Raw genomic sequence first — 23,175 nt, 5'->3', positions numbered from 1 at the left:
TACATTATAATCTATGCCGATCGTCATCGTGCTCGTATTAATACTCCCCGTCTTTTTTTTGCGTCGTAATTTATCTCGCAATCAGAATGTTAAGTGATTCGCGATAATCCTTCGGTTAGCATCGACATGCATGCGGTATCAATAGTCTCAAATGAGATACGGTGATTTATTAAAGGCGATTTAAATGTCGATAATATTCGCGTATCTTGAATTATGAATTATAGCGAGGGGAAATAAACGAACAGTCTCGTATAGTAATATTGATGACGAAATAAACGAGACTCTATTCAGAAAAGGAGAAAAGATTCACTTTTTTGGAATCACGCCCCAATTTTATTGCGCGCGACTGAAGATCGCATACAGCACACAATTTTTCATTCGCATTGCGACGAATATTTCTATGCGATGAACATTTCTACAAAACTTGTTCTCGCGATCCTTCCGCGTGGAATCATTGATTTGAGCGGAAGTTATTAGAAAAAAGCTTGGTCCCAGAACGTTTACGCACCTCTGATTTGCATCTCGACGCTAACGCGCTCATTAACGACGCTTTCGAAAGTTCGCGGTCGCAGTTCTCTTTTTATTACCGGCATAAATGACTTCGTTCGCGTGACTCATCGTCTCGCGTCTAGCGTACGGAGACGGAGTATACCATAAGCGCGCATACTATATAGCCGCATGACGGTCACTGGAAAACCGCACAACGCGCAGAACAGCCGATTTCGCGAGTTCTCGAAGCGCGACCAATCGGCAGTGTCGCTTTCCAAGCATCGAACCCTCCAGATGCTACTCCGACCGTCAGGTCTGACAGTTTTAAGCGTTCGATTGCACAAGAACCACTTTACGAGCGTATTTTTACATTATCACTCGAGGGACAGCGCGACAGGCTTGACGAGTCTATAAAATTCAACAGGTTATTCGTCAATAACCAGTATAAATAGACGTGGTCCCGCGTTTAATAAAAATTAATTTTTCTACCTGTGCTATCTAATATCATGTTTTTATTCGTGGCGTTTGAAAATATCTGACGAAATTCGACTGATCGATACGTCATCGAGAGAACGAACGCTTTTTTTTCCAATAAGATATTTCGTAACCGATCGAATCTCACTTGCCACACCACTCACGAGAGACATTTGTTCGTCAGAGTGTAATAGCGCGCGTCACTTTACGATGAGTAATAGCGTAACGCAATTCTCTCTCTCTATAACTCGGTATCACCGGCGAACAAGGTTCACGATTCACGATAACTGTACACGAGTAATTTTTTTCTCTTTATGAATATCAAGTGATTCGTTGAATTGTACTTTTATGTGCGATTCTACTGTAAGTCTCTTTTCTTTGTCGAGGGACAACGATGTACGTTCGTATTATACCTCAACGTTTGTCACGCGGTCGACGTTCCTTGCAATGCAATTACGTGGTCATTGGCAGCGGGTAATTACGTCACTGGAGACAGAAAGGCTTCGTATGTATCTAAAAGGCGAGGCGGTTTCTAGTGTGAGAAATTCGTATTTCTGAATAAGGAGTTTACGTAACTCAAAGCAGGTAAGGCTAGTAAAACAAACGGCGGCGCGCGGCTATTTTACACAACGTCGTTTCGCGAATCTAGCACGGGAGAAAGTGTTGCCTCCGCTGACCGTTTTTCATTAGCATGACTGCGTTTCCAATTGACGCCAAGACAATAGCCAAAACAAAGACTATAAGTACTCGCGGTCGCGTCATCTATTTTCGTGGTTTGATATTTAAGGGAAAAAACGTGTATTTCTGATCTGCCGATCGACTCGATGTCATTGATCAGGACGCGATCCCGATAGGGTTAAGGCCAAACCCTCGGCGATAGGTCTTCCGCGAAGGCTAATATCGACGGCGGCGACGACGGTGACCGATCGCGATCTCCGAAACGTTGCGAAATACCATCGCGCAATCTTGATAGCGGATCGAAATCGATCGGTCGGCTTTTGAATTTCCACGGTTACACGGCAATATGAAATGCCGTAGCGGCCTTTGCTCGGCTTTCACCGACTACCGGAGGCGAGCGATTTTTCTTCGACGATCGCGCGCCGCTACCGGTCAGCAAAGTCGAGCTTAAGGAAATGTCATGGCTGCGCAAATCTTGACCGACTTGATATCTCGCACGGTCGCGCGTTACGTCAGCGTGGATATACATCCAACAAAGATATCGAATTGCGTCGCAAAAACTTTTCCGATTCGTCGATCGAGGCAATGAATTCTATCGCATGCGCGGCAATCTCTCAGTCTAGAACTATAGATATTTCCAGATTTCTAGAGTTTCTAGATGGACAAATTTCGTTATTATTTCTGTATACAATACCATAAATTTTAACCCTTCGCGTGTAACGTCTTTTTCGGCACCCGTAACGGGTAACGTCGGGTCACGTCGCGTCCGACGCCTAAAAAATACTTTGTGTGTTCTAAAAAAATTTGAAAAAATTCATGTTACCTTATTAACTATCTTACTTTAAGGATCAATCGCTATATTGCCGATTTTTTCATTTGTTTAAACAACATATTTATATAAACAAGGAACAGTCACTTTCGCCAGGGCACGAGTGACCCGACGTTACACGCGAAGGGTTAAAAATCCAATGGACACTGAAGATTTCAAATTTCTTTTGTCTTTCTTTATTGCTCCCTATATTTTCTTTCCAAACGTTTGTTCGATCATGTTAACAATCATATGGTGAATATTCTAAAAGATTGACAAAAAAAAGTCGCCAAAATTTTCAAAATTACGGAAAATTGCGGAAAATATTGACTAAACATTTTTTTGTTTGCTTACAGATTTGACGATACGTTGATGAGAAACGGCGAAATGGTACATCCGAAACCATCATGTTTCTCTTAGAAACGACGCCTGCTTCCGCCGGAGATCCGAGGGAAGAATCATCGTTCGATCCCGAGACGAGTTTACCCCTTACGGCTCTTGCTGTAGAAGATGCGATTTATAGAGGAGAAGGAAACGCCAATGTCGTTATCGCGCTGCCACACGTAAGTCGTTAATCACATATTTTTTTCTATTTTGTATATTGCACATCGGGTCGTTTATGTTACTTAAAAGTATTTTATGAACACGATTTGACTCGTCGATTGAGAAATATTTGAAATATTCAAAGAGCAAGAAGTCTCAGCTAACATTTTCTTTCTTTTATTCGCTCACCGCTCTTTTACGCTTCGCGAGTCTCGTCGATGAACCCTCTTGAAGATTTCCACGATTCCGCGACCAAGTAAGACAAAGCCTGGATAAACTCGGATTTCTGCTTTGCTCTCGCGGATTCCGCCGTATCGCGACGTGTGTACGGTATCTTTTTGATCCCATTTTTGAACTACTGCCGTTCGCAACTTTGTTAGTCGATTCTTTTCTCGGTGTCCTCGTTGATTTACAATTCAACTCCTTTTGTTCGTTTTTCAATATAAGTCTAATTTTCTAGATCGCGTTCAATACACGAATAAGAGTATTAACGGTGTTTTACTTTTACACGTGCGTACACATAATTATGTTAGACGCTTCTAAATGGAATAATTTTCTTAGGAAGCTTTATAAATGCGTAAGTATAGTGTCGAAGAGAAAAACGGAGAAGCCCGTCTTATACTTAATACCTGTGCGCGACTGCTAAATGCTGTTTATAGCGAATAGCGAATTATATACATAAATGCAATATAATTAAGATGCAAATGCGCAAAAACGCGCGAACCAGCTACTCGTCCGCAACGCAAAAATGCCGATCGCATCAAGTAATAGAGGGAAGGAGGGCGTATCGCGCGCGAGGCTCTCCCACGATAATCGATCGTACGAGTTGTCTCGTCAACAGATAAGAACACACGCAATTTCTTCGCGTGGGCTTCGCACAAAATTCCCATCAGGTTATCGTCGCGCGATAATAACTTCGCAAGAACGGCCTCGAATACAGTTCGAGGAAAAACACGTTGATTGTTAATAACGCAATTATTGTAAAAAAAAGATGATAGAGATTCTCGCGTTCGTGTTGTTGCGTGATTCCGCATCGCGAACATTTCCGACGAGGAAAAATCTATTGCAACGCGAAGAAATAAGAAATCTGTAGACAATGAGATACGCAAGAAACACGGAACAGTCTGTACGAAACACCCTAAATTCTACACGCGTGGTGCGCGCGGTACTTTTCTGACACACCCTGTAATTAGCGAATAATTAATAACTGCGTGACCAATCGGGAAATGTGTTTTAATAATTGTACGTATACACGAAACAATTGTGCCTCTACGTGGCAGGAAGAGACGATCTCGCGTGGGCGTAGCCGCGTGTTTCTTCAGGACGCGGACAAACGATCCATAAGCATAAATAATTTTGTTTAATTGCCCACGACGCGACGCGACGCGACGCGACGTCCACGCCGACCGCGCTCTCTTTTATCTCTACCGTTTATTTATGCTGATCGCGTCGTCGTCGTCGTCGCAGGAAATGAATTTTTTTTCATTTTGCGCGTCTTCTCAGGTGCGCATTTCGAGGGATCGGATACGGTCGTATCGCGATACGCCGAGCGAACGTGCCCGTCGTTTCCATCCGATGCATCGAGGACTTTATCGCGGATCGATAATAATCGTATAAGCGTGTATGTGTGCAAGTTTGTATATGCTCTCAACTTCTATGACCTGGACTGAATTACCGTTATCGTATATATGTTGCGATGGACACGCAGAATCTCTCGAAAAATCATAATTACTATATCGGAAAGAACGCGAGATCATATCGGAAATTATGCCACGGATAGATTACAGTTTATGCGATTCTTATTTTCTCTCATTTGTCTCTCTTTGCATATCGCAAACTCTTGGTATCCGGATCAAATTTTAAGCGGAAAATTGAGCGTTTTAGCATCACCTGGGCGGATTAGACGCTCGTATAATGCTGATAACGTATATCAACGTACCGATTAAATTTCTGCTACGTGATTTCTCCAGCCAAACACGAACGATACCTCATCTCATGTCACGCGGTCGCCGCGCACGTCGATGACAGCGTGCACTCGTACTAACAGCGTAACTCCGGATCTTCATTTCGCATCGTCGGCCGTTACCTCGTTGCGCTCGTCGACGAGTTTGTCGAACTTGCATATACGGTCAGCTCCGTTCGCGGCTGATAGGGCAGATAAAAAAAAGTAGATTGGAGCTGTTCTTTCGGATACCTACTTGTCGATATCGGCAGTATCGAGAAAATGTATCGGTATGCTGGTGTCACGCTGTATTAAAAATTTCAAAGCATGGAATTTTCCACCGAATAAGCGTTAAATAAACATAAGAGCATCGATAATCGCAAATTTGTCTGGTTCGCGGTGGTAGGATGTACCGACTTCTTCTCCTTCTCTTCCCCTTTTTCTTCCTTTTTGTTTTCTTTCCTCCCTTTCGTCACGTATTTCCTCTTCACGTAGCGACCTTAACCTGCGCGTTGAGTCATCCTCGCCGTGGGTTTATAATTTTATTATGACTCGGCTGCATCGACTTCGAGGGACTATCGGCGCTGCGAAGGGAGGACGAGCGCCGAATGGAAAAACTTACGATCGCCGTGAGTGCGCTTCGAGACTCGAGACTTCAGTCTTCGGAACGCTTAGCATTTCAATACTGTTTATAAATAAAAGTTCAATGCACATCTTTTCGTCTCTTCAATTCTCGATGACTTTCGATTCGATACGTCTATCGACGATTCTTCGGTTCTCGGAAGGAGAGTTCTTAGGATACATTTTGTCGTGCTGGCTGTCGCTCGCGCGTATTGGTATCGGGCGGAGAGTAAATTAAGTCGTTAACCGCGACACACCAGCTGCGCGGGAGCAAAACGTCGTTACCCCGTTGATATATACCCGCGAACGTTTCGTTATCTTCCTGCGCGCCGCCGCGCCGCGCCGCGTTTATCGGCATCAACGGCGCTTTACGACGGGCTCTGACGAGTCCGTGTGTTCGAATCGTTCTCCCGGCTCGTTCTTCTTCCAACTTCCAACCCAACCTAGCACAATGTTAGTAACCTGGTTTTGAGACGGCGATAGCCGTTCTGCTCGATACCCGACCGCGATACGTGCCACGTACGACCAGTTTTCCTAGTAATGGCGAAGGATTCCTCCTTCGCGGTGTGTCTCTCGTTGAACTACGCGAGGAGGGGATTCAGGGCGTGAAGCGCGAATGTATAATTGAAATTTAGACGAGGCTTTTGAGGAAGCCTCGGCAAGAGTATTACGAAGGCTCATTCATCAGCGCGAGGCGACTTATCGTTGGTGACGTTGGCAGACTGCGAGTTTCGAGAACTTTGATCACGCGAGATACGCGACTTCGATCCGATGCGACGATGCCCTTCTCCTGCACGATGCCGTTCGACGTTCGTTGAATCACATCTCGATTATCTCAGATTCTTCGTGATCACAGGGATTACGCTATTTTCTAAAGTGCATGCCGATAGCGACGTCTCATTGACGCGGTTAATACGCACGGCCAATGATATATCCTGGACGACTAGCATGGGCCTTGACGTTACCACAATCGGTATTTGTTTCGCGAAACGCTGTTTTCTGTCTGCATAATCGCGTACGCAATCGTCGTAGCCTCTAATCAGCCAGAAATTGCAGTTCGATACGGCTGCGTGCGTATGACGAATTATCGTCGCGCCATTAGCGATGGAAGTAGATGGAAGGATTATTCAATTCGAGCTTTACTGTCAGCTGAAGGAAACTAGGTAACGGCAGCGGAGGGTCGGGCAATGTTTGATATTCAACCGTCGCGATGTGATCGGGGATCGGGGTCGATAGGACGTATCGATCGGATGTAAAACCATCACTCGCGAGCCGCGAGTTCTGCTCTTCCCATCCGCTCGTATAATAACCGTTCGACCCGTCCGGCCGTTCCCCGCGCGACCCGCGTCTCGCTCTTCAAGGTACGGATAATTGCGCGCGGCCTATCTCTGCCTAATCGGTCATAGATCGCGGGCCGATGCGCGTGTCACGCCATTGGACGTGTTGCAGCTCGCCCAGAGGGAAGACGGGAAGAGGATTCGGGGGTGGATAGAAAGGGAAGAAAAGGGTGTACAGGCGGAAGAGGGAGCGAGTGGGACGCGGTAGTGAGTAACCGCGAAGCGGAGTCTCCTCGCGCGCGCGCGCGAGAGGGAGATAGAGAGAAAGAGAAGAGAGGCGTTTATGGGAGAGCGGGTCAAAGAGAGAGAAAGAGGGACCATTAACCGCTGGCCGTTGACCCCCCGGTTGACGCGGCGGGGATGTACGGGCGGGTGGCGGGTGGTGGAAGAAAGGAGGGCACTGAAGTGGGGACCGCGGCCGACCGATCGATCCTTAGCGCGCCTCAGAACTCAGAACTGTGCTGGCGATCGCCAGGTGATGAATGGTCGGACGTCGATCGATGGATGGCTTCGGAGCGATTTGTAATTAATACGCTTCCACGGTTCTTCCGAGAGTTCCGGGGGTCGTCAACCCTTAACTATCTATGTGTCCACTGGACAGTCGCGGTATGAAACTCTCCGAGAAGATTAATCGTTTATTTTCGTCCTCTCTTTGTTACAGCGGGATCCTTCTCGATAATAAACATCGCCGATCAATCTTTGTTATTACCTTCTCTCGATGTCGTTGCTTCATGCTTCAGGTTGAAATGACTCTTCATCCGTGCTAAACGCTCTATCGTTTAGAAAAACGAGACGATATCGGGATATGGTCTCGATTTATTCACTGGTTGATTGGTAACCGGGACCGCCGATACACTACCCGCGTTCAACCGCGAAACTCGTCGCGGCGCGACATTTTCGGCGGGGAATTAACGCGCTCGCGCGCATTATGCGGTGTAGCTGCAGGCGCGACGTCGCGTCGTTCCAGCGTTGTTGAGGTTTCCGCGTGATTCCGTGTCCGATCTGTCGCGAGCGGGCGGGAACGGGTCATGTTGAATTTAATGAGATCGCGCGCTGGACACGGTTCGCCGAAGCGGGCATCCGGTCTCTCCTTCTCCCTTCCACCCTCTCTCTCTCTCTCGCGTTGCGCTGAATCGAAACGAATCGGCGTCGATATCGATTTCCTGCTCTGTTTCTATGTTTGGACACCCTTTTCGTTCCCGTGTGCTCCAACGATGCGCGAGTTCCGATCTAATCTGGACTCTCGCGACAGCAGTTACGTCACTTTTACAATGTGTTTGTGCAGTACCGCGTTTGTACAACGGGAGATAGTTGACAAGGGTATCCTCAGAAAGCGCTGAAAGCCGCGCATTGAGAGCGTATCGAATGCGATACACTATGTGTATTATATTTACAGGCTTGACCCGATAGTGCGGCGCGTTATCCTTATCGGACTCGCATACATGGTTATTCGACTTGGTCACATTGCGTTGCGTAAAAAAAAAGATGTTATTTAGTCTCGGGGTCACTCGTACGTAGATTAACTATTAAAAACTACTCGCGTGTAGAAACATTACAACAGTATAGGCAGCTTAATGTAAGCAGCAGTCACGTCGAGCGTTTCAACGAGGTCGAAACGCGCCTCGTGATCTTCTGTTTAATTTCGCTTACGCAACTGTAGAAGCGATTAGCATTTTTTGCTGTGCTTCGTCCCGCTCGAGATGTTGTTCTACTATAGGCAATTAATTTAATTCGCGTTACCGATCGTTTGCTATTCAATCTTTATTTAGCGCCGTGCGTCGTGAATCTATCACCGGCAAGGATAAGCCGTCAATTAACCGAAACTACAAGAAATCAATATCACATTTCTTCTCGATATTTTTATGTTCTATTTTTGAATACGCGGTCATTAACATTAATAGTAATGGTGACGTTATAAAAAAAATTGCATTCTAACACGATTAGCCTCTGGCACGATTTAAATTTATATAATTTTATTATTTGAACGAATTTCAATTTAAATATTAAATCGTCCAGTATTTTTAGACATGCCGTAATCGCAATGTATTTTCTCCGCGTGGAGATACTTTTGTTGGCAGACCTCGCACGAAAAAAAAAAAAGACGCACGCAGGCAGGTATATACAGCCGCATTAATAGACGTGACGCATGAAGAACTTGCAGCCACGTCAGCCGGCTTAGCCTATATATCGATTGGTGGTTCACGTTGGGTCACACGCTCTTGAGAGATTTGCCGAGAGGCGCGAGAAATTGAACGTTCCAAATTGTATTGTGTATTTTCACGCGGACGCGCTGTGAACGCATGTGAATTATGACGGCGAATGTCGTTGTAAAACATGCGCGCATGTTAAAAAGCTTTAAGCGTTGCTCTGTTTAACGCATGCTTTCCTGACAGTCATATATTAACGGCGTTGCCTATCCTATATAAGATCCTTCCTCGACTTAGATTATTTAAATACGTATATTATTCCTGCGTAATTTATGTGCGTAAAGCGTTCGTGTTTTCCTCATATTTCCTCGCAACAACTGCCACTTGCTGAATGTTACTGAACGACTGAAACTCGATAGAAGATGGCTCAATAATTTTGTATATTCCGAGAATTCTCGATTTTCTAATGTTCCGTTATCTCTCTAAAAATTATTATTATTTTTACTTAAATATTTATGGAAGAGATAATTTTTATCGCAACTTATATTTACCTTTACATTGCATTATGTCATACATAAATGTCTTCTGAGAGATATTGTGCTATAATTGAAATTCATATTATAGACTTCAAGATATAAATCTGTCACTAACGGGATCAACGAACGGTTGACTCTTTCGATGTATTTAACAACTTTTGCAACAGCTCGTCTATATATATTTCCATCCAATATTTACGTTACCGTTTGTTTTTGCAACAATTGTACATCGACGTTACTCACCTCTGAAGATCGCGGCTGTAATCGAATCATCAATATTGTTGGCGCGAATATCGTGGCGAACGGTCAGCAAAGTGGAACGCGTATAGCAACTGCCCGTCGAGCGTTCACCGTATACATCATTATTGGGCCGACGCGCGCGGCGGGCGATCGAGCGTTCATCTCCTGTCTTTTTACATGATAAAACGTCGGCCGGCGAGTAGTAGAGCCGGTTTCCTGTATAGAAGACCGGCGCGCCCTATATAGTAATTAATGTCGTCGTTTATCGCGATACTTTGAGAGTGATTAGAGCCCGTCCCGAAAATCGCAGCGAGTCACCAAACGAAACATCGATCTGGATCTGGAACTTGGATCAATTCGTTCGGGAAAGCGACAAAATCCGATTTTCACGGGTTCGATACTCATCTAGAATCGTAATTAGGACGCGATCGTAGATCGAAATCGTAAAAACGGACGCAAGGTGTCGGAACGATGGCGCTTAGTCATCGCTCGTTTTTTCCATGTAAGATTACCAAATTCGACATGGTTCGCGATATTTGTCGACAGCCGTGATCGAGCGTGTCGACCGCGCCGTGCCGAAAATCACAGCGCGTAATGCGCCACGCTTGTTAAATAACGGTTACATTCGCCTGCTTGTCCAAACCTTACGAAATTGTTGCGAGTAATGACTGCCTTTCGAAATCCCGAATAAGATTCGATGACGGACGGTTTCGTGTTGTAATAAAAGTGTTGCGTTTGGAAGGATCTGGCACCGTTGGCCTTTTCAGAAATATCAATAACATATGTATTACATTATTAATTGTTTTACGCGTTCCGTCCAAGAGGCTCCGGATTGTCTAAACGTCCAAAGAATACAAAATGTTCTCGAATTTCGAATTATCGGCATTTCTCTCATTTGGAGAGTGTGAGAAGATACACATAATGTAGTGGACGAGAGAACGAGAAAAGCTTGAAAAAGGGACGATTACTCAAATATCGTCACCTTAATACTTGTCGTGGTGCAAAAATTGCAATGGCTTCGTTCATCGATTAATAGCGTTCGTAAAAGCCGTGACGAAGTCGAGCATGCCGCGGACGAGAGCGGCTTGGCCGTTATCTTTAACCCGAGAATTTTTCATAAAGTCGACCTACGTACTCGCCGGTTGCTGAGGTCGCCAGGTTGGTTGGGAGGAATTGATCTGCTCCTGATAACGCGAGGAGCCACCTTACATACTTACAAGCGGTATCGCATAGAAAATGCGGGGTCGTTTAATTTGTTCAGACAGACCGAGATCGCCAACGGAAGGAAAATAGATATACGAACGCGCTATTGTCCACCTTGAATGCGATTTTCTTCCTACGTATGACTTTATAAATAGAATGTAATTTTGCACGCGCAATTGTGTTTACAGCGTAAGGATGTCGAAATTAAATTATTCAATATTACATGCTGTATATATTACTTATAATTAGTATTCCTATTCGATGTTTGCCAAAAGATAATGCGTTTCAAGATATGCGATCGACGTTGTTTGGCTTTATATTGGATTTATTTTTTCGTCTTTCAGGAGCACACGGTAATACGATTCCGGAAGTCGTTACCGGGCGAGGTTTCACCGGATGGCGGCAGAACACGCGTGCAGCGGGAGGTGGGGTACGCCAGGAACGTGGTTTCCTGTTTTTTGGGCTCTTACGTGCAGATCCCTGAAATTGTTCGTTACGACGCGGCCGATATAGCCAAATTGTCGGACGCCGTCCGCCCTCTCCGACCAGGTAAATTGTTTTCCCACACGTCAGAGATATATCGCACCGCTCTTCATCGCTCCTCGTATTTGCATAAAATATGCGGAGATTCCCACGAAATGTATTGGCTTCGAAAATTGAATCGTTTCACGAGCCTTCGCGATTTTGTGTAATTAGCTGCTACTTTCGGTTTTACGCGTCTTGTTTTATGGTTTTTTTTTGCACGCATCTAATTATCATACACACACATCCCGTATATATTACTTTCTCCGGCAGAATATAAGTTTTCAATATTTATACGTAATCGTGCTGTTCTTTCTCGGGAAGCAAACGCGAACGAACAGCTGCCGCGTATCGTAACTAGTTTTGGTCGTGCCATCTTCTTATTTTTATTAAGGTAGGTAGTCGCTGAGTTGTTCTTCGTCGGCGCGTACACCTGATGCCGCACCTTATTTTTCGATCGCTCCGGCCGAATAACGATCTTTCCGCGTCTGAAGCCTCCCGAGACACCGGGTTTCTCGTAATACACGCGAGGAGTCTGGAGCTGAAATTTCATCGATTTCGGTTGCAATATTGTGAACAACAGGCGATTCGGTTGCACCTTACTCTCGTCCTTTTTTTTCCCATGCCATGCAATCGATCGTATTGGGTTACGATATTACATATATATATATATATATATATATACGGAGCGTCTGTAAAAAGAGAACTGTCCATCTCAATTATTCGAATCAATTGGTCGATATCGGACGCTAATGGACAGATCGTCGCTAAGCTCGGCGACTTTAATCAACTTTTGAATTCGCAAATTCAATTGTTCTCGCAAATATATAAGCACAGTCAGCGCAACTATTCTCGTCGTTGCAGACAGAATCCACGTCGGACAGCTATTAAGTACAGCAAAAATATTACCCGCGATAAATGTTACAATGCCGTCGTGTTACAGAGATTGTTAAAAGAATCTCTTTTTTTTTCGATGTATATATTTTTACGCTTATGATAATACGATGTTCGATTGACGTACGTCTCTTTATATTCGCGTTCGAAATCGCGAGATTTTAATAACGTTTTACAGCCGAGATTTAACCTGTTGTATTAAATTGCGAAGAATTAAATATCATTCTCGCCGTTAATAATCAACGGCGATAATTATATTGATATTTTATCTCGACGGCTTTCTAACCGATGGAGTACGCTCCTCTCGAAGTCTCGCTTCGCCGCGAAGCGACCGATGCGGTAGGTATAGGTACACAGAAAACGGTTTCTTCCCATTCGAGAGCAATCTACGGTTAAATGTGCCATATCCATCGCTTCATTCGCTTCTGCGTCTATATACTCGTGCGCGACCAACCATTACATTTGCCCACGAATCTTTGCGATTTAATAACATTTACCGTCGTATCGGAACGAAACGATCAGCGCGATGCATTCCATTTCTCGAGAGTTAATTAAGCGAGTTCTCGAGAAGCAACGGACGCGGCTTTCCCATATCGAGAGCGACCCGATACCGGCGCGTCGATCGATAGTAAACTCACTTACAATTGACTTATAATTCAGCCAAATGTCGCGAGCTCCGACCGGCGAGGCCGCCGGCGGCGACGGTGACGGTGACTGGTGCTTTTCGTTCGTGCTGGGAAATAAAGTGCTATGCGCCGCGTCCGCCTCGGCGCCGGACTAAATTTACGACGCGCGGCTCCTGCGGGCTGTCTGCGACTCACACTCTCCGCCTGCAGCTGTGCGCTCTCAAAAAGATGACGTCTCGCGTCCGACGAGAAGCGTCCTCGAGGAGACGCGCTAAAGCCAGCGGTCGCGCCGAGTACCGTGTCATTGCTTTATCGTTTTTCGCCGCCATCCGTTTTCAAGTTCCTCGTTCCTCCTTGATGTCTCTGAGTCACACGTATCCCGCATAATTCCTGCCGCTATACTTGAATCACGTTTCTTAATTTAACGTTGAGTTTCACGCGTATAGCTCGCAATTTACGAAAAAAAAAAAAAAATTCAGCGTTGCGGCGCATCTCGCTCGATACGCCGCGTTGGCCGCGACGGTCATATGTACGATCACTCCTACAAAAAGGCCACGACTCCGTGTCCTTCGAGATATCGCTCTTTCGGAAAAGCTAAAGTGAGGATTTAAATATCGTTCTCAGCGACGCCACGACGCACCGCGAAATCGGCCGAGAGATCATTGATCTGGACGAAGGACGAGAATCCAAAGTATGTGCGTGAGAACGCGCGATAAATAAAATTTCATTGACGAGAGACGCGACTGAATCCTTACCCGCTGGTTTTTGTAGTGGGCACAATAGTCGTTGTATATCGTCGAGTAGGACGTCTGTAACTCTGTAAAACTATATCTCCGTCCTGTTGATTTCTCACTCGAGAAAACTTAGAATATTATGAACAGAAGGTGTATTAACGAAGTCTGCGCGAGCTTCGTTTTTCGACCTCGCTATTTTCGATAATATTCTCAATCTTCGAAAAATTCGAATATTATTTGGCAAGATGTAAAAAAGACAGGTCTTTTCGATGAAGTCGGCGCGTGTACACACAGCGACGGATAACGTCAGAAAGATGCTGGCAACTGCTGCAGAGAGAAGCAGTTATTATAGTAATTAAAAGGGGGAAACCGTTGATAAATATATAGGTAGAGATGGACGTCACCGCGTCGTGCGATCATGACGGATTAAGCTGATAGCAAGTATAAGCTTTCATATAGCCTTCTTTTAGCTTTTTTTTATCTTTTTTACAGCTGTTTAACTAACAGCAGAAACTGACGGAAATTATTTTTAATTTCTTTAAGTTATGTTAAACAGATTCCTCGCTACAATGTTTATCCGTATAGCGTGACGATTCTTCGAATAAACACGTACGTGCGACTCCTTCGGTTTACAAGCTTCTAAATGATATTTTTAGAGCACGATAAAATATTACGCTTGATTTTTCGCTGATATTTAACGCGTCGGAGATCCTATCAGGAAAAGATATAAAACAATATGATATATACGTATATATTTTCTGTTTACGTTTGACTGCATAGCGAGGACTCACAATATTTGCATACATATTATATTCCTGTCTCCGTCCCGTCTCACAGTTTTCTTTCTTGCGCGAAAGGTCAAAATCAGATCATCGATGCACATGCGTATAACATTTGGCGACTGTTTTGACAGCGGTGCTTATATGCACTTAAAAACTGCGAGAGATTCCAGAGAGTCACGTTCGAGACGATTGGCGTCAATATAATAAAATAACAAAGTTAATTAAATTGAAGGCATGCCAGAAGAAGAGCGCTTACGTACTTGTTCGACGAGGGGGAAACGACCATCTCTATCTCGCCAAGATTTTCCGACTCCCTCTGTCTCCACCTTCGTCCTAGAAGGATGCGTTTTGTTCGAGAACATTTATTACACGCGCACACAATAATGAAAACGCGAGATCGCGCGCGGGGATTTATTTTTGAATAATGCAGCGACGTTTATCATCCGCTATCGGCGAGAAGGAGATCCGCCCATTGTATGCAACGCGCGGTAATTTCGTTCGGTGGAACTACTTCCCTTATTTTCTCTTTCGGTGCGAAATCGCTCCGGGGCAATTGTCGCTCCGCGCCTTATCGGGATCCGTCGATCACCCGAGCCATCTTTACGAGCAGAGATTATTTTAAATTAACCATCAATCCTTCCTTAATACGCGGCTTTTGACGTAACACACGTGGCGCAATAACGGGGATATATATATATATACTGGATGAATAGAATATAAGTAATATAACGATAGAGGATAAAAATAAAGAATAAATTCTCGTTTTTCGCGTGGAAACGACAGAGCACGCGCGCGCGTTTGCACGTAAAACGAACACGGAATTGTTGGATAGACGTTCAATATACTCGTTTGCGTACGTCCACGCGTGGGCGTGGACTGGCGTTGTTTACGCATAGACGTGTCGGGTGTTTTCCACCGGAAATCTGTTGGGCAGACCTTGTGAAACGGGGTCCTGCAAGAAAACCCTCGATAAGGTAGGTGGGCAGGATTTACGCGCGGCTGCATCCAGGGAGGGGCTGCTCTGGGAAGAGATGCTAATCGGAATACTCCGTGTCCCGTGTCGCGTCACGTCGCGATCCCGCATTCGCAAACGCGTACGAATTAATTCCGTTCTTATATTACCTCGTATAATTGACGACACGGAAATTAATGTGGCGCGAGAATAAGACTTTTCTTCGTTACGAGAAAAGTCTTGAGGAAGCTTCAAAGCTCTTTGTGCCGCAGTCGCGTTTGTGTGTGTGTGTGTGAATTGTGATCATGTCATCTTTTTATTCTCATAAGCGTCGCGTACATAACGGTTCTCGCTCATTGGCGTGCGGTCGGCGTATGCGTGTCAGAACGGTTTACCGAAGTTTACCAGTAGGTACAAGTTTATTATACTTACTAAATACCGAGCGGCGAGAGTTCATACTCGGTCACCGTGTCTTTATTTTCTTTTATGCATGTAATTTCCGTTTCTGCTACGTATTTTATTTCGTTTAATAATGCCATATATTTCTTTTCTCTCTCATATGATTACTTTTATGTGTTTTTACTTTTTACTTTTCTTTTACTTACTTTTCTCACTTATTTCTTCTATTTTCTCCATCTCCGCGTTCTTATATTTGTTAGTTTTATTTATTTATTTATTTTTAATTATTTTGTATTACCGGATCTTTCACGCCCTTACCGTAACTTATGTTCTTCTTAGAAATAAATACGTTAGAATTAACGAAGTAAACTGATGTTATTATCAAATTCTGTAATTGAGTTCACACAGAACGCATATGTTTCCTTTGCGTTTCCACCACCGCGCTCACACTTATCCGGATAAACTTGTATTTATCCGTTTACACACCGGTTTACCGGCGAAAAGTCTATCCGGTCTGGTCTCCCGCGGCTGCAGATGCAACAAGTGGTCGGCCGTGCTCTTCCGCTGCTTTTCTTTTCGCGGATTCGTCGATATTCTGACACGTATACGGTTGGCACTTTCTTCGGCGGCTATTGGAAATAGAAGCCACCACCGCCCTCCTCTCTACCGCTGTTGGTCGTTTCGTCGGCAAAAGTTGCTCGATTGCGAAAGGAATATGCGAGGGTGAACGACGTCACGGCGCGCGGCGTCACATGCGCGGCTAGAAAATATATTTCGCGAGAAGCGCCGAGCGCGTCTGCGCTGTTTCGAGAAATATCGTTAAGGAAACGCGGCTAATTACCGCGCTTCCTAACGCATAACATATGTAATTTATATGAGGGAAAAGGTGTCTTTGAAAGGCAAATGTGTGATGTTTGGCGATATAACAGTTTAAACTACAACTCGTATCTAATTTATTCCTTATCGCTCGGGATGTAAAATTCAAATTCAATATTCCTCGCAATTTCCATTTCGTATATCTACGCGCATCTCGAGCGTGAATAATTCAGCTGGAAATATTTTACGCGGTATTTATTCGTGTTCTCGATTATCGCATCGAGAATCAATTGTAATCTCCTAAAAAAAATACAGCAGAAAGTTCATCGCGGGACGTCACACATGTCAGGCATTCCTCCGATAACGTAAAAGCTCTCTCGGGGTCCCTGATGTTATTCGCCTAAGGTTATCGGGTCCGCGAACGCCTTCGCGCACATTGTGAAATTCTCGCGCGACTGTCGATATTTTTATCCGCGTGCCGTGTTATTCGCGGGCTGGAATTGCGCCGTTATCTCCGACGATATTGCGCACTCGCGCGATACGGCAGTATCGATTTCTCGCTGTAAACGTATGCGTTGCGTCGCGTCGGCGTCGCGTCGCTTCGCGGCACGCTCTCGTGCGTGTCATTAGCGAAACCGAACGACAAAAATACGATGTCAGCCACGCGCCAATACCGCGGCAATTTCACCGTCAATTTCGTCGTCGGCGAAATCCATCCGTGCGCGAAATGCGAAAATCGAATCACGCGTGCGTCGTCATCGTGACACTCCCCGCGGCCGCTTTCGAAGAAGGAGATATATACGCCGCCGTTTGAACATAACACTGTAATGTGTACGCATATTGCAACGCGTCCCCTTTCTTCCCTTTCGACGAAGTTAATATAAAAATGTTATGAGAGAGTGTAGATGTATATTTTTCGAAACGATGTTGCCTCGCGGAACTCGAAATTCTTACGATTCGATACTTGAGCGGGTATAACGCAACACCGCACCGCGCCTTTATGGTTCGCGTTAACGCAAGCTGCACCTGCCGCAACCTCGTGAGATTCTCCGCTTTTTTTTTTCGCTTCGATCTCGCTCACTTTCCGGAGTAGTCCTCGGTATCGTCTATTTTCGGAGATCGACAACGTCACGCGGAATATTTTTGCAACTGGACCGCCGCGGCCGTGTCGGACGTTTATTTTGAAAGATTGAAGCGAGGAATGTGTAAACGAAGACTGTGTAAACCTATCGCGGCACCGGCTACTCTGTATCGTCGTCGCTGCCACGCCGGAGATTATCTCCCTATGCATTTCCCTTGCGATAGATCTGACATCTCTAATCTAAAAAGTTTCAATTTATGATATATCTTGCGTGCTTTTGCTTAAAGAAAATTAAAAATGAAACAAAATAAGATTTTAAAAATATACATAGCTTTCTATCTTTCTCCGCTTTTTTCTTTTCCTCCTCTCTCTCTCTCTCTCTTTCTCTGCCTCTCTCTTTCTCATTCCAAGTTACGTAACGAGGCATTATTAAGATTCGTAATTGTTTCATTTCCGAGCGCTACCGACCAGTTCGCCTTCCACGATGAAAAATGCAGTTAATGACGCGTTAATGATCGCGGCGCAGAAATACATAACGTTATCTTGGCGTGAGAATATCTCGATACTACGTTTCCGCGTTGAGCGTTGATACAGTATGTTGTAATCGGTCCTCACCCGATACGGTCAACAATACTAACGTAGGCTGGAACGGACGTTAGTATACGAAGAGTTGAACGAAAATGGCTGGTCGGAGTAATTGACCTCTTTAGCGCGCGCGTAAATTGCACGTATACCTTAAAAAGATACCGATTCACGTAATGGACGTAATTCGATGCACCAAGACCATTGTCAAATGCATTATTGCACAAGCTCGTTAAGTAGACGATTTTGATATCTGTATAATCTAAATAACAAAAAAAAAACCACCGTAAAATTACTCGATACAAATTCGGAGCAGGAGAGATAACGAGCAGCTCCGAAGAAATTATACATTCGCTCGTATTAGCTGTGCATGCAGCTTTCTCTCCGTTGAAGAGAAAAAGGAAAGACGATCGATCCGTAACTTTGCGTGCACGATGCACGAGATTTAAAGTCACGCGTGCTCGGCATTTAGCGAAATTACCGTACGTCATTATCCTTTGACACAGACGGTACCTCTCGTTTCGCTCGACGTTCATCACGCGAAGAGAAATTTGTGCCGTCAAGTTTACATGACAGCAAAATAGCTTTGTTCCAACTCTCGGATAGGCAAAAAATAAGTAGAGACCGACGAGAGCAAAGAGTACCCGATGATTAAATGCGTAGAATGCTTATACGGTATATTTAATATTCGACTTTAATGACGTTGGGAGAAAAAATTAATTTTCCACGTTGATTTTTCTCACAACTCGTTCCTTTCTCTTCGTTTTATTTTCCCCCGACGACCAACGAGTGTTGCAAAGCGGCATTAATTATCATTAAATTCAAACGCGTGTCGCGTCTCGCAATCGTATAATGTTTTTCTTAACGGGCTTATGACGCTTTCTCGTGAAACTCATAACGTCATATAACTACACGGTTTGTATCCGGTCGTTAACGATTTTGAGAGATACGAGTGACTAACGGAGTACATCCAATTTGGGATACCCGTTCGGATATTCCGACGAAGGATAAGCGAGATAACGAGGTAACTTCTGTTTGACGCGTTTAATCGTGGCAATATCTTACGGCCGCGTAGGTTCGACGGAGGCAAATGCGCGGAGGGAAAGTTCAGGCGTCCGCGTCCGCTCGTTAATTTATGCTACCCCCCGATAAACGATCGTCTCGCAATCGTCGTCGGTGAGAGATTACGACGGCGCTCTTTAGACTCGTGTCGCAGAGCTCGCGCCGTAACTCCTGTGCGAACGCGACATCGACAGTTTCCCTGTAGTGTTTTTTTTTCTCGGAATGCATTGCCGCATAGAACATTTATAGTATGATTCATATAGTTGGCGTTATTCTCTCATTGCCATTATTGTACGCTATCTATACACGTAATCTGTGAAAGTTCCTTATACGAGAGATAACGGTATGTGGGAGAAGGTGGGCGGTGTTTGAATTCCTCATTCTTCTTTTTATGACATTTGGATATCTTTTAATTACCGAGAAAGTCGTATTTGGCCGTGTTAGTTGCCGTTAATCACCTATCTGCCATTCATAAATCGCACTTGTTGCGATGCAAGGTCTTTAAATTACCCCGTCCTCGCGAACGAAGCGCGTTTTGTTGCGAGTGACGTAATAAGAGAGTCACGAATCTCTTTTCGGCATCTATATCGCATCTACATCGCTATATTACTATATTTATGCGATTTAGTCTACTATTCGCTAAAAGCACTCTCGACACCGCGGTCAGCGCGGCGGCTCGCGTGACTTTTCTTCTATTTCAGAATCACGTGAATCGCAAGTGTTTCGCGCCTACGCGTTGTGTCTACGCGGTACCACCTTCCGCCGCAAAATTCCGCTGAAGGAATTTTATTTTAGAACATTCGTTATTTTAGGACCGTACTTATATGCGCGTATGTTATCGTTATACTATTATACAACAATGTTGAATTTAGCAGTCAGATAAAATTAAATTTGTTGAAAATAAGCGAAGAAAATAGTACACGATGGGATATTTATCGCGATCGATCTTACATTGTTGCAGAGGAACGACGGCATAAGGAAATCACGGACACATACGCCACAAAGTTTCCAGATTATACGTTTTTGGATTTGCAATTGGAATCCGATCAAACCGTCTTCCGAAGCCGTTCGACTTTCTGCGTGGAGATAAAGCCGAAGCAGGGATACTTACCAAAGGCGGAGCAGAGGTTTCCTGGATGTCCGTATTGTCTGAATCAGTACGCCAAGGTATTTAATAAAACATTGATTTTTAACTTTATTTTCACAAATAATAATATATACAACCCAATTGTTATATAAATAGATGATATACTAAAAGAAAATAATTTTTTAGCTGCGGAGGAAGAGCATCACCGCTCGCAGTAATTATTGCCCGTTCGATCTGTTCTCCGGGGTGGAGACGCGCATGAAAGCTGCAATAGAAGAACTTTTGAAAGCACCGCAGAACAACTTGAAAATCTTCAAAGATGGCTTCGTCGTCTACGATCAGACGTCCTCGCCAAATAATCTAGAGAACGCGCTAGACGAGTGGTTTCGGAGTGAAGCAACGGAGAGCGGCGGACAAGCTCGCCGCGTCGACGAGTTCTGCAATTTGGTTTGTGCCGTCCTTACGCGACCAATCGCCCAAGAGCAGCTGAAACTGCCGCCCATCTCCCTTTCACGTAATTTTCTCTTTCTCGCGAATCATGTTTCAACGACATTTTGCACCGCACCAGGCGCGGTCGCGAGAGCCGAATGGTGCCTTCGTCTCGCGGAAAAGGTAAATATACTTGCATTGAAAATCATTGTTTATTGAAAATAATAATCGTCGCCCTCTAACTAACTTTTATCTTTTTTATCTTGCAGAAGTGCAATTTTGACGGTAGCGAATTGCCGAAGAACTCGGTGCTGGAGCGAATGTGGAATATGCAGCGATTGTCTTACGTTAATACTAATTACATTCACAGCATTTATTCCAAGCTCGCACCGGTACTAAATGACGATATGGTATACTCCGGCTTGACAAAATTAAATAAAACTTGTAATATTTTTCACGCTTTACTCGATCAACCTACGGTATGTATTTTCATACACATGCACGTACAAAAGAAGGAATTTTTGTCGAATGCACGAATACATTAGGGAATATTTACCTCTCTCTCTGTTCCAGAATGCAGCCCAGAAAATGGAGACCGTGAAAGAAAGGCTTCTTAAGAGCACAATTGCACAAGAACACGATGACGATTTTAATGGAAATAGTAACGCCAGATCAGAATGTATCTTATCTGCCGACAGAACGTTTGTAAACGGCGCTCTTGTATCGCAAACGGAAATTAGTTCCAACCTAGATTCGCGCCAACCATTTTATGGAAACGAGAGTCATCCGTATGATCAAAGAACTAGCAACGATGACGACGAGCGAAAGGCAAATATGCAGATTACCGCCGAACATTTGTCAGCGTTACAAAATTACCTTTTATTTGTCACGGCCAGAGATTGTTCGATATTAATGACCTTCCGCGAATTGCATCCGTAAGTGTATTGTTCGAAACAATAGCCTTTATTTTCACTGCATGTTTAAAGTGCCGAGAATAGTATAAATCTTATAACAAAGGCAAAGTTGACGACAATTGATAAAATTGATTTAACGCGATGATTCTATGAGAGGAAATGCGCTTTCTAATTATTCTCTATAGCCATTGTCCAAATCATATAATAGTTGCCCAATGCAGCACTTGCAGCGGATACTTAGTTTATCTGATTATGATTATTTGATCGTGGATTTAATATAATTATAATTAATTCATAAAATCTGCAATTCATAAATGTATAATGTGAATCATTATTTATCAGCGCCAAATGTGCAACATATGGATGATTATTATTACTTTCACTATATTAAATGCATTTCGGATAATTAGATGTGTCGTAAATAGTTGTAAAAATTATCATTTTTCTCTTTTTACAGGAAAAATGCGTCAAGAATGCCTGTGGAAAATACGATAAAACTTTCGGAGCAACATTATTTTTTAAGCAGCGTCAGAGTCTCGGATTTGGACCCGAAAAGCGTTCATTCCATCGAAAAGCATCGACAACGAGACGTGGATATTTTTGATTCCGTAATTTCTTTATTGGAAGAAGATATTCTTTTTACAAATAGATAATTATCTGAAAGAAAAAAGCGATGCTAGTAGATATAGTATTTAATATACATTAAAGAATCTATTTAGAATAGAGGAAGCGTGTGCACTTAATTAAATAGACAAAGATGAGAGAATTGGAAAAAAAAATTCTTCAAAATTGCATGATTATCCGAGTATCTTATGATAGTATATCGACACATGTGATACGGGTGATTGTCGTGATATATTAGTTTAAACGGTAAAAGGTGAATGTTTTGTAGTTATGTCATATATGACGTTATTATATTTGTGTCTTTCAAATTTGATTGTATAAACATGTCGTGTTATTACTTAATAAATATCTATATGAAAAATATATAAGGAGGGTGCACGTAATTGCGCGATATTAATTAATAAAAATGAGTATTATGTATAAATTCGACGAAGATCGTAAAGATTATGATTTTGCAATATACTGACCAATAGAGTCGAGCACAGTAAAAGGCAACCACGTCGCAATATCGCACTAACGCGATCGAATTTTCGTACGAGCAATATTGTCCCGGGTACAAGGCCGCGTCGCACAGTTATGAATGACGTGGTTGCAAGGTGGGAACCAGGGATGTACGAAGCCATCATCCCCTGTAGTATCTCAAATGTTTTAAC

At 43.9% G+C, this 23,175-nt stretch overlaps 1 protein-coding gene across 1 annotated transcript; it reads left to right on the top strand.

The window, feature by feature from the left end:
* Positions 1–2,806: 2,806 nt before the first annotated feature.
* Positions 2,807–22,890, top strand: Ipk1 (Inositol phosphate kinase 1). Its single transcript, XM_077423208.1, is given in 8 exon segments — positions 2,807–2,849; positions 2,852–3,012; positions 11,363–11,567; positions 20,430–20,635; positions 20,742–21,167; positions 21,254–21,463; positions 21,558–21,919; positions 22,356–22,890. Coding segments are annotated over 8 exon segments (1,794 nt in total). The 5' UTR covers positions 2,807–2,821; the 3' UTR covers positions 22,552–22,890.
* The last annotated feature ends 285 nt before the right edge of the window (positions 22,891–23,175 follow it).

This window comes from Temnothorax americanus, unplaced genomic scaffold, assembly GCF_048541705.1.
Source record: "Temnothorax americanus isolate GAGA-0224 unplaced genomic scaffold, ASM4854170v1 Scaffold77, whole genome shotgun sequence".
NCBI lineage: Eukaryota > Metazoa > Arthropoda > Insecta > Hymenoptera > Formicidae > Temnothorax > Temnothorax americanus.
Note: the sequence above shows the minus strand (reverse complement) of the source record. Positions and strands in the feature narration are given on the sequence as shown.